General features: G+C 32.6%; 1 protein-coding gene across 1 annotated transcript in view; it reads right to left on the bottom strand.

The window, feature by feature from the left end:
• Nucleotides 1–14511, bottom strand: part of LOC127705275 (uncharacterized) — a 431608-nt gene that overhangs the window by 403225 nt on the left and 13872 nt on the right. The window contains exons 4-5 of the mRNA XM_052209598.1: nt 12462–12524; nt 5055–5132 (exon numbers count right to left, since the gene is read on the bottom strand). Coding sequence (XP_052065558.1) covers nt 5055–5132; nt 12462–12524 — 141 coding nt within the window. The remainder of the gene's footprint in view (nt 1–5054; nt 5133–12461; nt 12525–14511) is intronic.

The raw sequence follows: 14511 nt of genomic DNA, 5'->3' as shown, positions 1-14511 counted from the left end.
ACCAATTAGATTTAATATAAAATATCAATTATTTTTTATATAGTGATTATTTTTCTTGATTATTTAAACTGCAATTTACCAGGTATGCAGTTGTATTGATCATAACACTTGACTTTCATGCTAATGTATGCCATATATTTCATTGCTTGCATTGTGCATTTCAACATGTTTTTTGTTCCTGCTTTTCTATGATGAGGGCCTCAGGGACGAATTTTTAAGTTATAAAGCTAACTGTGCAACCCTCTTAAAATAAAGTATTGTTGTTGTTGTTGTTGTTAAGAGGGATGATGGTCATTTATGTTTACACAATAACCCTTTTATTGAATAACAATTCAAGCTTGAATAAAATGCTCCGCAGGGCGCAGCTTGATACGACCGCAGAGGTCGAACCCTGAACAGTTGGGGCAAGTATAAACAAAACATTCAAGCTTGATATAGCTCTGAATTTGGATTGTGATTAAATATTTGACACAGCATAGGTTTCTGACACAGAATGAATGTGGTCTAAGAACTTAATAATTTTTAATTGGACATTCACCTATTATGGTCCAATATCCAAAATCTAAATACATGGTTAGATTCAGCATATCAAAAAACCCTAAGAATTCAATTTTTGTTAAAATCAAACTAAGTTAAATTTTGGACCCTTTTGACCTCAATGTGGACAAAGTTGATAACGGGGCCCAAAAATCAAAAATCTAAAAACATGGTTAGAATCAGCATATCAAAGAACCCCATATATTCAATTTTTGTTGAAATCAAACAAAGTTTAATTTTGGACCCCGATTTGGACCAACTTGAAAACTGGGCCCATAATCAAAAATCTAAATACATGTTTAGATTCAGCATATCAAAGAACCCTAAAAATTCAATTTTTGTTAAAATCAAACTAAGTTTAATTTTGGACCCTTTGGACCTTAATGTAGACCAATTTGAAAACGGAACCAAAAATTAAGAATCTAAATACAGGTTAGATTCAGCATATCAAAGAACCCCAATAATTCAATTTTTGATGAAATCAAACTTAAGTTAAATTTTGAACCCTTTGGACCTCAATGTGGACCAATTTAAAAACAGGGCCCAAAATCCAAAAACTTAATACAGAGTTAGATTCAGCATATTAAAGAACCCCAAGAATTCAAGAATAAAACCCCATTGAAATTGATCAAGAAATAAGCAATTAATACACAGTATCTTCTTTTGCACAATACTGTGCAATTGAATATTTCTTGCTATTGCGCAATACTGTACAATTGACAATTTCTTGCTATTGCACAATATTGTGCTATTGGATATTTCTTGCTATTGCGCAATACTGTGCAATTGAAGATTTCTTGCTATTGCGCAATACTGTACAATTGACAATTTCTTGCTATTGCGCAATATTGTGCTATTGGATATTTCTTGCTATTGCGCAATACTGTGCAATTGAAGATTTCTTGCTATTGCGTAATACTGTGCAATTGAAGATTTCTTGCTATTGTGCAATACTGTGCAATTGAAAATTTCTTGCTATTGCACAATACTTATTATATAATAATTTACACATCCTGTTTGGTGTGTATCTCCTACCATATCATTATTATTTGCTTTTAAATATAAATCAGAAATAACCAACTTAAAATGGAAAATTTTAAAAGAAAAAAAAAAGGAAAAAGAGAAAAGAAAAAAAATCCCCCCCCAAATTTTTTGAACCCCCTTATGATTCATCACCCCCAAACTCAATCCCAGCCTTCCCTTTGTGGTATGGTACCTTGCAGTACTATTTCAGAGAGATCCATACACTTGAACACAAGTTATTGTCTGGAAACTAGAAAAATGTGTTTTTTGGCCCCTTTTTGGCCCCCAATTCCTAAACGTTTCGGGCAATTACCCCCAAACTCAATTCCATCTTTCCCTTTGTGATATGGAACCTTGTAGTACAATTTCAGAAATATCCAAACACTTACACACAAGTAATTGTCATGAAACTAGAAAAATGCTTGTTTTTTGCCCCTTTTTTGGCCCCTAATTCCTAAAATTTTGAGGCAATTACCCCCAAAATCAATTACAGCCTTCCCTTTGTGATATGGAACCTTGTGGTACAATGTCAGAGAGATCCATACACTTACACACAAGTTATTGTCTGGAAGTTACAAAAATGCTTATTTTTGGCCCCTTTTTGCTTAACCATAACCCCCAAAATCAATCCAAACCTTCCTTTCGTGGTATTGAACCTTATGGTAAAATTTCATGGAGATCCATTCACTTAAACTAAAGTAAGAGTGCAAAAACCAATGTGTCTTCGGACGACGCCAGACGACGCCAGACGACGACGCCAGACGACGACGACGACGCCAACGTCATACCAATAAACGACCAAAAAATTTTTAATTTTTGCGGTCGGCGAAAAAATGTTGAAAATCTATTTCCGCCATTCCTTGATTATTGTAAACTATTGTTTTTGAATAGAGTTATTTTGTAACTATAGTTGATTTGTTTGATTTTTTTTTTTTTAACAGATCTTAAACTGGACAAGCATTGCAGATGCCATTCATTTTTGCTTTTTTACAAATCTATTAATTGAAGGGCAAATATAATTCATTATTAACCAAGTCTTTCAAGAAAGATGTGTGTAATCTGAAGTCTTCAAATAATAAAAGCCCTACTAATAAAAGAAATTCTATGGATTCTAATCAGGGCCACTAATAACTCTTTGTTTTCCATCATATCATATTTTATTTCAATAGATTGATGATGTTCTTATTATAACCTCAAGAACGATTGGGTATCCTAAAGTGTACGTCCCTGTATTAAATTAGCAAGATCTGACCATCACAATTATCCTGTCTTCATTATTTCTTTTAATTATTCAAGGAGATGTGCATCAATCATATATGTAGCTAAGAGAGGGCTTGGCCCCATTCCTATATGTAGCTAAGAGAGGACTTTGCTGCATTCCTAAATGCTTATCTGATTAGCACATGTAATAATTAACAGCTGCCCCATGAGCGCATGATACGCCCATCACTTTTTAAAAGCATAAAGTTCAATAACTTCTCAATGTCATATCAGAAATTCATGAAAAATAAAGGAAGGTTATCTTAATAGATATAAACCAGTAACCAAAGTTTCATGATAACTGCTCAAAGTATTGTCAGAAAACTGGAAAATCCCCCTTTTTTTATGAATAAAATCACATAACTTTGAAACTTAAATTCTAAAATTTATAAAAATCAAAAGGGAACTTATGTCAATAGATATAAACAAATCACCAAAGTTTCTTGCAAATTGTTGAAAGTGTTTTTGAGTTATTGTCCGACATGTTGATGACAGACGGACGTAAAGACAGACAACTGTAAGCGGGTGTATAGATATAAACTATAACAGAAACATGACATACATTTAGAAAAAGAGCTTAATACAATACTGTGGATTCATTTATTTTTGGTGGGTTGAGGATTGCCTGTATTTTGTGGATATATGATTTCCCGGTTTGTCAAAGTCTGCAAACAAACTTATATAAAATTTGCAATGCTTTGAACATTTAAATATGAGGTTCTACTGTACCTATGCATTTATCTTTTAACAGTGTCTTTTTAGCACTAACAATGTTTGTTCAAATTATTCTTTATTTTTTCACTGATGAATTATTTAAACTGAAATTGAGAGAACTAGAGGTTTTAGAGAAAATAACCCAATTCGTAGACCATTATCCATCTGTGTCTTATACGCTTTCACACATGATCAGTTGACATACTGCCCACGTAATTTATAAACTATTTGTTACAACACTTGCCCAGACATCTTCTAGTTATCCAAATTGCACCTATTTTGCCCCAAAAAGCAACAGAAATTATAGATTTCATTATTTGTAATTATGCAGGTCTTTCAAAATAGCTAATTAAATATACATGTATTGGCTTGCTTCCGCTAACCCATTAAATACGATACCTAGCTGTGACGTCACATGTCACAAAATATAATGCATTTAATGTCTGAGGTCACGCAATATATACCTTACAGTGAAGAACTATGGTTTGTGAAACTGCTGTTTTTACAAAGTGCAACCTAAAAGGCAAAAATTAAAAAAAGTTGGTAACATTTGTCATTCAAGGACAATAACTCCTTAAAAAGTGGTCTGACAGTTTAGATAATCAAAGTGGTGGAAAGCACTCATGTCAAAAAATTAATCTTAAAAGGTTGTTTAGGAGCAACTCTAATACCCCATTCACATTATGCCTTTTTAAACTGGGTTCGACCGGAATTAGTTAATCCCGGTTAAATTTAGGTAGTGTGAACGCCTTAACCCGGGGTGAACTCAGATTAAAATTACCCCTCAACTGAGGTGGAGTTAATGTGGGGCAAACCCGGGTTAACTACCTCACTTCTAAATGTGAATGCAAAGTGAAGTTAATGTGAGGTTGTTGCTATAGTTACGTTTGCTTAAATAAGTCTTCAATGTGACGTACCTATTCCGTGACGTCATTATCATACATATCGAATGACATCACATTTTGACAGACGTCCAGTTACCGTGTTTACTGGGTCATGAATTATGTAACCCATATTAGCAAGAGGGATATAAGTGTTTTAGTCTATGTTGAAAAACCTGCATAATGACAAACGATGAAACCTATTCATTTCCGTTGCTAGTAAGGGCGAAAAATGGGTGCAATTTCATTTTGGATAAAGTGACGTTACTTGTAGACACGGAAAGTGGTTGATGGTGATCCAACTCCTCCAAAGAGGCCAGGAGTGCCGTAAAAAATATCAGACTTTCAAATAATGCATCTTTGATGATACAAAAATGTAAATATGTACAGTGGAAAGATGCGGGTTACAATTTTGGCGCTAACATTTCTATTTTTGTTGAGAGGGAAAATCCCAAACCGGGTTAATTTTTTATCAAGTGTGAACTGGGGTAACTAATTCCGGTTAATTAACCTGAGTTCAACCCGGAGCAGATTTTATAGTGTGAACACGGTATAAGATGACCTACCCATTCCCAAGGTTCCTTATAATTGGCAGAACACTCTTCAAAACAACATATTACTTTTACATATAAGACTTACAATCTCTTCAGGGTTGATGGCCAAATTGGATTTGTATGGTTGTGTTGGAAAAACTTTATCTGGTTGTCACAAAGCATCCTAAAAACATACATTAAAATAATTAATACAACAGAAACGTCCATTGTCTGTTCAGGTCCAGCTGATCTATGTCAGACAAAAATGTGGTCTTATAAGGTCAATTTTCCTACAAAATCAAACAGATTTATGTTTAACAGTGATGGCTGGTGTTCTAATATGTCAAGGTCAAGCTGGTATATAACATGTTTAACAAGAGGTTATCAAATTAACAGCAAACTGGGCTTGTATTACATTAATTTGTGTCATTGTTCAAACAATGAAGGGCAATAACTCCTAAACAGCAAAAGTAAAAATCACCAATTAACAATTTAGTTCATAAGTAACAAAAATTGAAATGTTAAAAGTATTGGTTAAATGGTTCTGAATTACAAAGAAACAACAGCAACTACCTGCCATGGCCTGAATGCTTAGTCAGGGGAGATAAACATAACATATTACAAAGAAACAACATTAACAACCTGCATGTCCATGACCTGAATCCTCAGTCAGGGGAGATAAATATAATATATTACAAAGAAACAACAGTAACTACCTGCCATGGCCTGAATGCTTAGTCAGGGGAGATAAACATAATATATTACAAAGAAACAACAGTAACTACCTGTCATGGCTTGAATGCTTAGTCAGGGGAGATAAACATAATATATTACAAAGAAACAACAGTAACTACCTGTCATGGCTTGAATGCTTAGTCAGGGGAGATAAACATAATATATTACAAAGAAACAACAGTAACCACCTGTATGTCCATGGCCTGAATGCTTAGTCAGGGGAGATTAACATAATATATTACATAGAAACAACAGTAACTACCTGCCATGGCCTGAATGCTTAGTCAGGGGAGATAAACATAATATATTACAAAGAAACAACAGTAACTACCTGTCATGGCTTGAATGCTTAGTCAGGGGAGATAAACATAATATATTACAAAGAAACAACAGTAACTACCTGTCATGGCTTGAATGCTTAGTCAGGGGAGATAAACATAATATATTACAAAGAAACAACAGTAACCACCTGTATGTCCATGGCCTGAATGCTTAGTCAGGGGAGATTAACATAATATATTACATAGAAACAACAGTAACTACCTGTATGTCCATGGCCTGAATCCTTAGTCAGGGGAGATAAACATAATATATTACATAGGACACTGGTTCTCCGGTAAAGCGCCCAACGTCCGAGTAAAAAATGATAAAATATAAATTGCAGCAAAACTTGTAAATAAAGAACATGGAACATCCTCATAGTATATTCTATCCACCATATAAATTTCAGCATGTAATATGCTATTGTTAATTTGTAATGATCGAGACAGTTTAGATGAAAAAATGTCAAAAAAATACATTTAACGTCATTTTATTTGCTTTGACGTCGTTATGATAGCGCGATTTTCAATACCAAAAATGCTAAAAACTTTGAAATCATTATTTTTACGGTGTTTTGTTATCTTTATTAATTCTCAAAATGTGCGTTTTTCTTGTGAGTTGAAATTAACACAAATTAATGTGATACATTTTCCTGTGGACTGTTTCCTTGTGAACTAGTACGCCAAAAAAATTGACTCAGCGTGTTGGTCTTGTACAAAGCAGAATAAATATTAATATCGTATTAACATGCTTTCGACCCGAATATGCATATAATTCGCCGCTGAATGCTCCTCCTCCTCCTCCCCCTCCTCCTCCTCCTCCACCTCACCATCATCATCATCATCATCATGTAGTTTGCCAATCTGTGTTACCATGAATTATCATTGATATGGTCATATTTATAAATACTTTCAAAATGCACAAGAATGGCGTATAATGCATTTATATCATTATATCCCTTGCTTTGAATAGTTTTATTAACTAAGAATTTTCTTTTGTAGACAAAACACAACCCTTGAATCTTTGATAGGTTACTTCCTATGATATTCAATAATACTTTTGTCCTTGGTATCAGAAATTTGAAATTTTAATATAGGAGAGTGACGAGACGTGTTTATATCAGATCAAAGGATTAAACGAATCACTTTTTTGATAATGTTTAAAGTTATTTTAATACTGCAATTTTAGAGGAGAAATGATTGATTGATTGTTATTTTCTGAACGTACAGTGGCAAATATTTCAAGCAGAATTATGACCGAGAGAAGAATTTTCAAACAATAAATAAGATGTTGCATGCGTTGTCGTTAAAAAAGAATTTAAAAAAAAACCAACTCCAATAAAAATAAACAAAACCATAACGAGAGAGAGAGAGACGACAAAAACAAAAACAAACAGCTAAAAATAAAATATAAAAACATTTTCCATAGAATTTTTATTCATAGTAATCAACCCTCTTTGTTGGTTGGTTGTAGCATATTAATCTCACTGACTTTACTTGAAAAGAGACCACTAAAAACGACCAACTAAACAGCGTCTCCTTGTAGATACACTTATACTAGTAGTATTATGATGTGATTTGTTTTTTGGTGTTTTAACGCCACTTTTAAGCACCGCTTTTGGGCTATTTCGTGGTGGCCAGTTTTTATTGGTGGAGGAAGCCGGAGTGCCCGGAGAAAACCACCGACCTTCGATAGTAAAACTGACAATCATAGTCAATTAAGATTGGAGTCGAGTGCACCCGCACGAGCGTGGCTATTGATTACAGTAGTAACTACTTAGACCACTCGGCCAATATTATGTATCCTATTCCGCTTGAATATATGATATCTATTTGAAATAACACAAGATATATGAGGTGGTTTATAGAATAGAAAATAATGTCCCCCCTCCCCCCTAAAAAAATAAAGAATGAAGGAAAATAGACAATCAAATAAAGAATAGAAAATAATTGGGTGTCAAAAAATAATTGTATAAAAATTAGGAATAAGGTAAAAAAAAATACTGATTTCAGAAATAAATAATTTACAGAATAATGAAACTTTGCGTTTTCTGCATATCAAATTTATTATTGATAATTGACAATAGACATATAGATCATTTGGAGTGAAATGTTGAACTGGTTGTAATCGGAACTGGTTTATTGGAATTAGCGATGCAAATAATATACATTCATAAGCATCGGTATTTTCTCCAAAATCATGATCTATCACGAATTAACGTATCATTTTGTTCCGAAGCGCTATTTTAGATTTATCTTCATCATTTACGCCCAGCGCCGAATATTTGAAAGCCAAGGATGTAAAAGAACAGAAAGAGTTAATGAGCTATATGACCAAAACGGACATAAAAAAAAATATAGCCAAATCAGTCGAAGATTAACTTTGCCCGATGGAGTTGAAACCTTAGTTTCTTTATAATTTCAAACTTTATCAATTGATAATTAAAGGGAATTGAAAGGAATTGCAGAATCAAAACGGCTTTTTCATCAACATAATTCCTACATCTTCAGTTTCATATTTGTAAGATCCATAACTCATTATAATTAAAACAAAAACAATTTATTGGTAAGGGTTGGAAGACTGATGCTTGAGGACGGATGACATTGTCTTAGATTTTTTTGGAGTATTTTTAGTACCAATAAATTTCAGATTTCTCTCAATGTCGGTTAACTATCGGTACTGTCTCTGTTATAAAACTGAATGTTCAGCTTCTCAGTACTAGTACTTCATATGACAAACCAAATATGATCAAATATACCTCATGTCATCTTAACTTCTGTTTATTATCCCAGATATCCAAATTATCAAGAAGAAATTAAAATGGTCTTTTTCTCCCCCGTTTGGTTTTAATCAGATATTCAGATATTAATAAAAATTGATAAATGGTATCATTTGTGCAGTACAGTGACAGATTAAAAAAAGGGGGGTTGGGGTACGGGAAAGTGTTGTCATACCTATGTCGTAGATACAGACAAGAAGATTTATCATGTCAATATGATGATACAACAGGAAATTTTCATATGCAGGATCTGAACACAAGAATTTTACAGAATAATCATATTTCTTACTGAATAGAGAAAAATGGCCTAAAGAATTACAGAATACAGAAATGTAGACCCCCCTCCCATAATCCAGAGCGTCATATATATTATATTATGACGGATAGTTTTGTTGATCTATTTAACTGTTTTAATTTTCGAAAAGAATATTTGTACAAGGTGTTGTTAATAAATGTAACGGACAATATATTCCATGCCCTCTCAGACGACGTCGTAATTTCATTTAAATGAAAGAATTTATTTAAAAGCTTGTTTCCCTGTGGAACATGATATAAAACTCATTAGGCAGAGCAATTTTAATGGCTACTTGCATAATTGTTAAATCGTATTAAATTCGGTATCAAATTTATATTAATACTAAACGTTACATATCTTGAATATTGAAAACAGGTTAAAATTATTTACTTGCATTAATATTGGTATTTATCATAATTTATATTTAGTAGTAAACACAGAAGTTTTGAATATTTGATAAATAGCCTGCTGTTTAATACGTATCCCTCAACTATGATGCGCACCCATTATCACACCCCTTTATCGCATGTCTACCCTTTACCGCACCCCTATTCGGATTTCTCATTTATGACAGTAGTGATTCCAATTAAATTTACATGAAGTCCGATGTTTGTTAAACTAGATTTTTATATTTCAAAGTGCACATTTTACTCTCCAGTCTCAAAGTAGTCTCTTGTTTATTACAGTATACTTGTTATTAAATTATTGGTTTAATTATTGTTATTAAATTATTGGTTTAATTATTGTAGCTATTTTTTTATTAACAGGTTTTATTCAGAATGTGTTTTAGATAGTACAACATTACTAAAGGAGGATAAAAAGAACTGAATGAACTACTATACAAAACACAAACAAACAAAAAATACAATAAGCAAAATATTTCAATGGACAACAGGACCTAAATTGTAAGGTAACCCAATAAGCAGTTCTTATATATGATAAAACTTTTAAAACACGGCAAAAATAAATAAATCTGAAGATAACCAAGGTGCTTTAGATCAGTAAGCAGTTCTTATATAATTATCTAATATGTTTATTTGGCATGCCATACTCGATAGAAGTGCGGACGTGATAGAAAGTACTCTTTACCAAAACGTCAACGGAGATTACATTCCACGGAGGTTATATTTTGATGATTTCGTCATTTATAAAACCTAATACATGTATCTGAAGATAGAAGATGTAATAAAAATAAATGTTGACACCGATATCGATCTGTTGGATGTAAAATTTATTTTCAAAATAGGTGTTTGTTTAGAATAGACCATTCCACGGAGATTACATGCTTAACAAATCTCTGCAGTTTTCAACTTTGTTTAGTTTTTCACACTGATATGATTTGGAATAAATGACCATAGTTATAAACAAAATTATTTATGGTAACCTTATAATCAAATTTAACTCATATCACACTCTATGTTGTGCTGAATATTTTTCAGCTTGTTCTTTTTTTCCATTAACGGAAATTACAGGTTTATGAAAAAAATATTTTGACGGCCGTACCGATCACTATCGTTGTGAAACATGTACTAAACTTTATAAAAATAAAAAATATAGATTATAAAGAAATATAAAAATCTCAGATATAAGTATTAGAAGCTACGGTTATATATAACTCGAAGTCATTAGTTTTGCTTTCTTACGGTGGGACAAATTAACGTCATAAAATGGGCGCTTTAACGGAGAACCAGTGAGAAACAACAGTAACCACCTGTATGTCCATGGCCTGAATGCTTAGTCAGGGGAGATAAACATAATATATTACAAAGAAACAACAGTAACTACCTGCCATGGCCTGAATCCTCAGTAAGGGGAGATAAATATAATATATTACAAAGTAACAACAGTAACCACCTGCCATGGCTTGAATGCTTAGTCAGGGGAGATAAACATACAATATTACATAGAAACAACAGTAACCACCTGTATGTCCATGGCCTGAATCCTTAGTCAGGGGAGATAAACATAATATATTACAAAGAAACAACAGTAACTACCTGTCATGGCTTGAATGCTTAGTCAGGGGAGATAAACATAATATATTACAAAGAAATAACAGTAACCACCTGTATGTCCATGGCCTGAATGCTTAGTCAGGGGAGATTAACATAATATATTACATAGAAACAACAGTGACTATCTGTATGTCCATGGCCTGAATGCTTAGTCAGGGGAGATAAACATAATATATTACAAAGAAACAACAGTAACCACCTGTATGTCCATGGCCTGAATCCTTAGTCAGGGGAGATAAACATAATATATTACATAGAAACAACAGTAACCACCTGTATGTCCATGGCCTGAATGCTTAGTCAGGGGAGATAAACATAATATATTACAAAGAAACAACAGTAACTACCTGTCATGGCCTGAATCCTCAGTAAGGGGAGATAAATATAATATATTACAAAGTAACAACAGTAACCACCTGCCATGGCTTGAATGCTTAGTCAGGGGAGATAAACTTACTATATTACATAGAAACAACAGTAACTACCTGTAGGTTACAATACACCATTAGATTGTATGGGCGCAGCCATTTTATGAGCATAACATGGTATTCAGAATTAAGAGTATGGCTAATCCTGATTGGTTGATATGTGCGCCCGTTATTTTTTATTATGAGAGACTTCGTGCATTCTGCATTATATCAAAGGCCAAACAAATTATTTTCCTTAGCCCTAACGAAAATGAGATGTCTTTTTAACGCTAGGACGAGACACGTATTTTTAAGTGCAAAATTGATAGGCATGGGAGATAAGTACAAAATACGTTAAGAAAAGCAACGCGAACCTATATTTTTTGGACCAAAAAATACTGTCCGAATAACTTTTCTGTAATTCTAGCAAGGTTTCGTTAAAAAAATCAACTTTCTAAAGTCTGTATCTCAAAAAAGGCTATCATTGTCGCCTATGGGGAAATTAATTGTTTATTTCAATCTGTATGTCCATGGCCTGAATGCTTAATCAGGGGAGATAAACATAATATATTACAAAGAAACAACAGTTACTACCTGCCATGGTCTGAATGCTTAGTCAGGGGAGATAAACATACTATATTAAATAGAAACAACAGTAACCACCTGTATGTCCATGGCCTGAATGCTTAGTCAGGGGAGATAAACATAATATATTACAAAAAAACAACAGTAACTATCTGCCATGGCCTTAGTCAGGGGAGATAAACATAATGCATACTTTATTCATTCAAAGTTTATGACAGTATGAGAAAATAAAATCTTAAAAATGCAAACATGTTAGTTGTTAATATAAATTCTATAGACATACCCTAAAAAGCTTTTGAAGCTGAGCATGGGTTTCTGAGCAAGATTGAACTATCTTATACCAGTTTATCTCATTGCCTGTTAAGATTAAACTTACATTTTCTCCATCTGAGTTGTAGATATATCAGGGAACTGAATCAGGCTTGTGGAATGAATAGTCCTGTTAATTAAAAACATACATTCATTCAAGACTGTTGGAATTATAACAGAAATATTCTTTCTTTCTTTCTACCACTTTATGGAATGTGATATATAAAATTCTCCTCTGAAGACTTACATTTCTAATATAAAATTGAAAAGGTATTAGTTTTAAATGGAGATATGTTATATAGGACGTCATAAAGTGATTAAATCTATTTCTCTAAAGTTTTTAGCTGATATGTTGGCAAACATAATCCTTCTCTTATAATGATCTTCAAAAATGTTCCTCTTTTTTAATGACATTACAATCAGCAAATCAGAGGAGACAAGAAAGTTTGACTTCATAACTAGTCTTTTAAATGAAGAATTGAGATCAAGTGAATGTAACCTATTGACTATTAAAGAAATAATCAGTTCTTCAGTAAAATTATAATCAGTTAAGATTAAAAGAAGAATGGGGTCAATTACTTTTAAAAGTAATTAATTACATTCAATTACAATAACAAACTCTTCAGTTGAATTACACATTACATTTGACCTTTTTTACCAATGTAATTAATTACTTTCCAATTACTTGACAAATGTAATTAATTACTTCAATTACATTTGAAAGGATAATTTAGATAAAATATTGAAGACATCCATTTCTCCTATGAAATGTACATAATTATCATCCATTGCTATATAGTAATAACAAATAATATCTTCAGTGACTGTTTTCCAATTCAGTCAGTATCAAAGATGAGCAAAACTTAAGTATCTTGATTGATTAAATGGTCAAAATGATAAAAAGCCTTATTCAATATTTTGAAAACATTAAATTTTGTAGTTATTACCTATTGAAATTTTATATTTTAATGTATTTCATTGAAAATGGTACAAAAAGAGAGCCCTTAGTTTTATATGACCGCAAAAAATTTTTTTTGCGATCGTATATTGGTATCATGTCGTCGTCGTCGTCGTCATCGTCCGAAGACATTTGGTTTTCCAAAATAACTTTAGTATAAGTAAATAGAAATATATGAAATTTAAACACAAGGTTTATGACCACAAAAGGAAGGTTGGGATTGATTTTGGTAGTTTTGGTCCCAATAGTTTAGGAATTAGGGGCCAAAAAAGGGCCCAAATAAGCTTTTTTCTTGGTTTTCGCACAATAACTTTAGTATAAGTAAATAGAAATCTATGAAATTGAAACACAAGGTTAATGACCACAAAAGGAAGGTTGGGATTGATTTAAGCAGTTTTAGTCCCAACAGTTTAGGAATTAGGGGCCAAAAGGGGCCAAAATTAAACTTTGTTTGATTTCATCAAAAATTGAATTATTGGGGTTCTTTGATATGCCGAATCTAACCGTGTATTAAGATTCTTAATTTTTGGTCCCGTTTTCAAATTGGTCTACATTAAGGTCCAAAGGGTCCAAAATTAAACTTAGTTTGATTTTAACAAAAATTGAATTCTTGGGGTTCTTTGATATGCTGAATCTGAACATGTACTTAGATTTTTTATTATCGGCCCAGTTTTCAAGTTGGTCAAAATCAGGGTCCAAAATTAAACTTTGTTTGATTTCATCAAAAATTGAGTATATGCGGTCCTTTGATATGCTGAATCTAACCATGTATTTAGATTTTTGATATTTGGGCCCTGTTATCAAATTGCTCCACATTGAGGTCTAAAGGGTCCAAAATTGAACTTTATTTGATTTCATCAAAAATTGAATTTTTGGGGTTCTTTGATATGCTGAATCTAACCATGTATTTAGATTTTGGATATTGGACCATAAAAGGTAAATGTCCAATTTAAAATTTTTAAGTTCTTAGACCACATTAATTCTGTGTCAGAAACCTATGCTGTGTCAACTATTTAATCACAATCCAAATTCAGAGCTGTATCAAGCTTGAATGTTGTGTCCATACTTGCCCCAACTGTTCAGGGTTTCGACCTCTGCGGTCACATTCATTCTGTGTCAGTAAAAATTTATTAAAATAAAACAAATAGCAAGAGGTTAT

The sequence above is a fragment of the Mytilus californianus genome, unplaced genomic scaffold (assembly GCF_021869535.1).
Source record: "Mytilus californianus isolate M0D057914Y unplaced genomic scaffold, xbMytCali1.0.p SCAF_6, whole genome shotgun sequence".
Classification (NCBI taxonomy): domain Eukaryota; kingdom Metazoa; phylum Mollusca; class Bivalvia; order Mytilida; family Mytilidae; genus Mytilus; species Mytilus californianus.
This window is presented reverse-complemented; position numbering and strand designations above follow the sequence as displayed.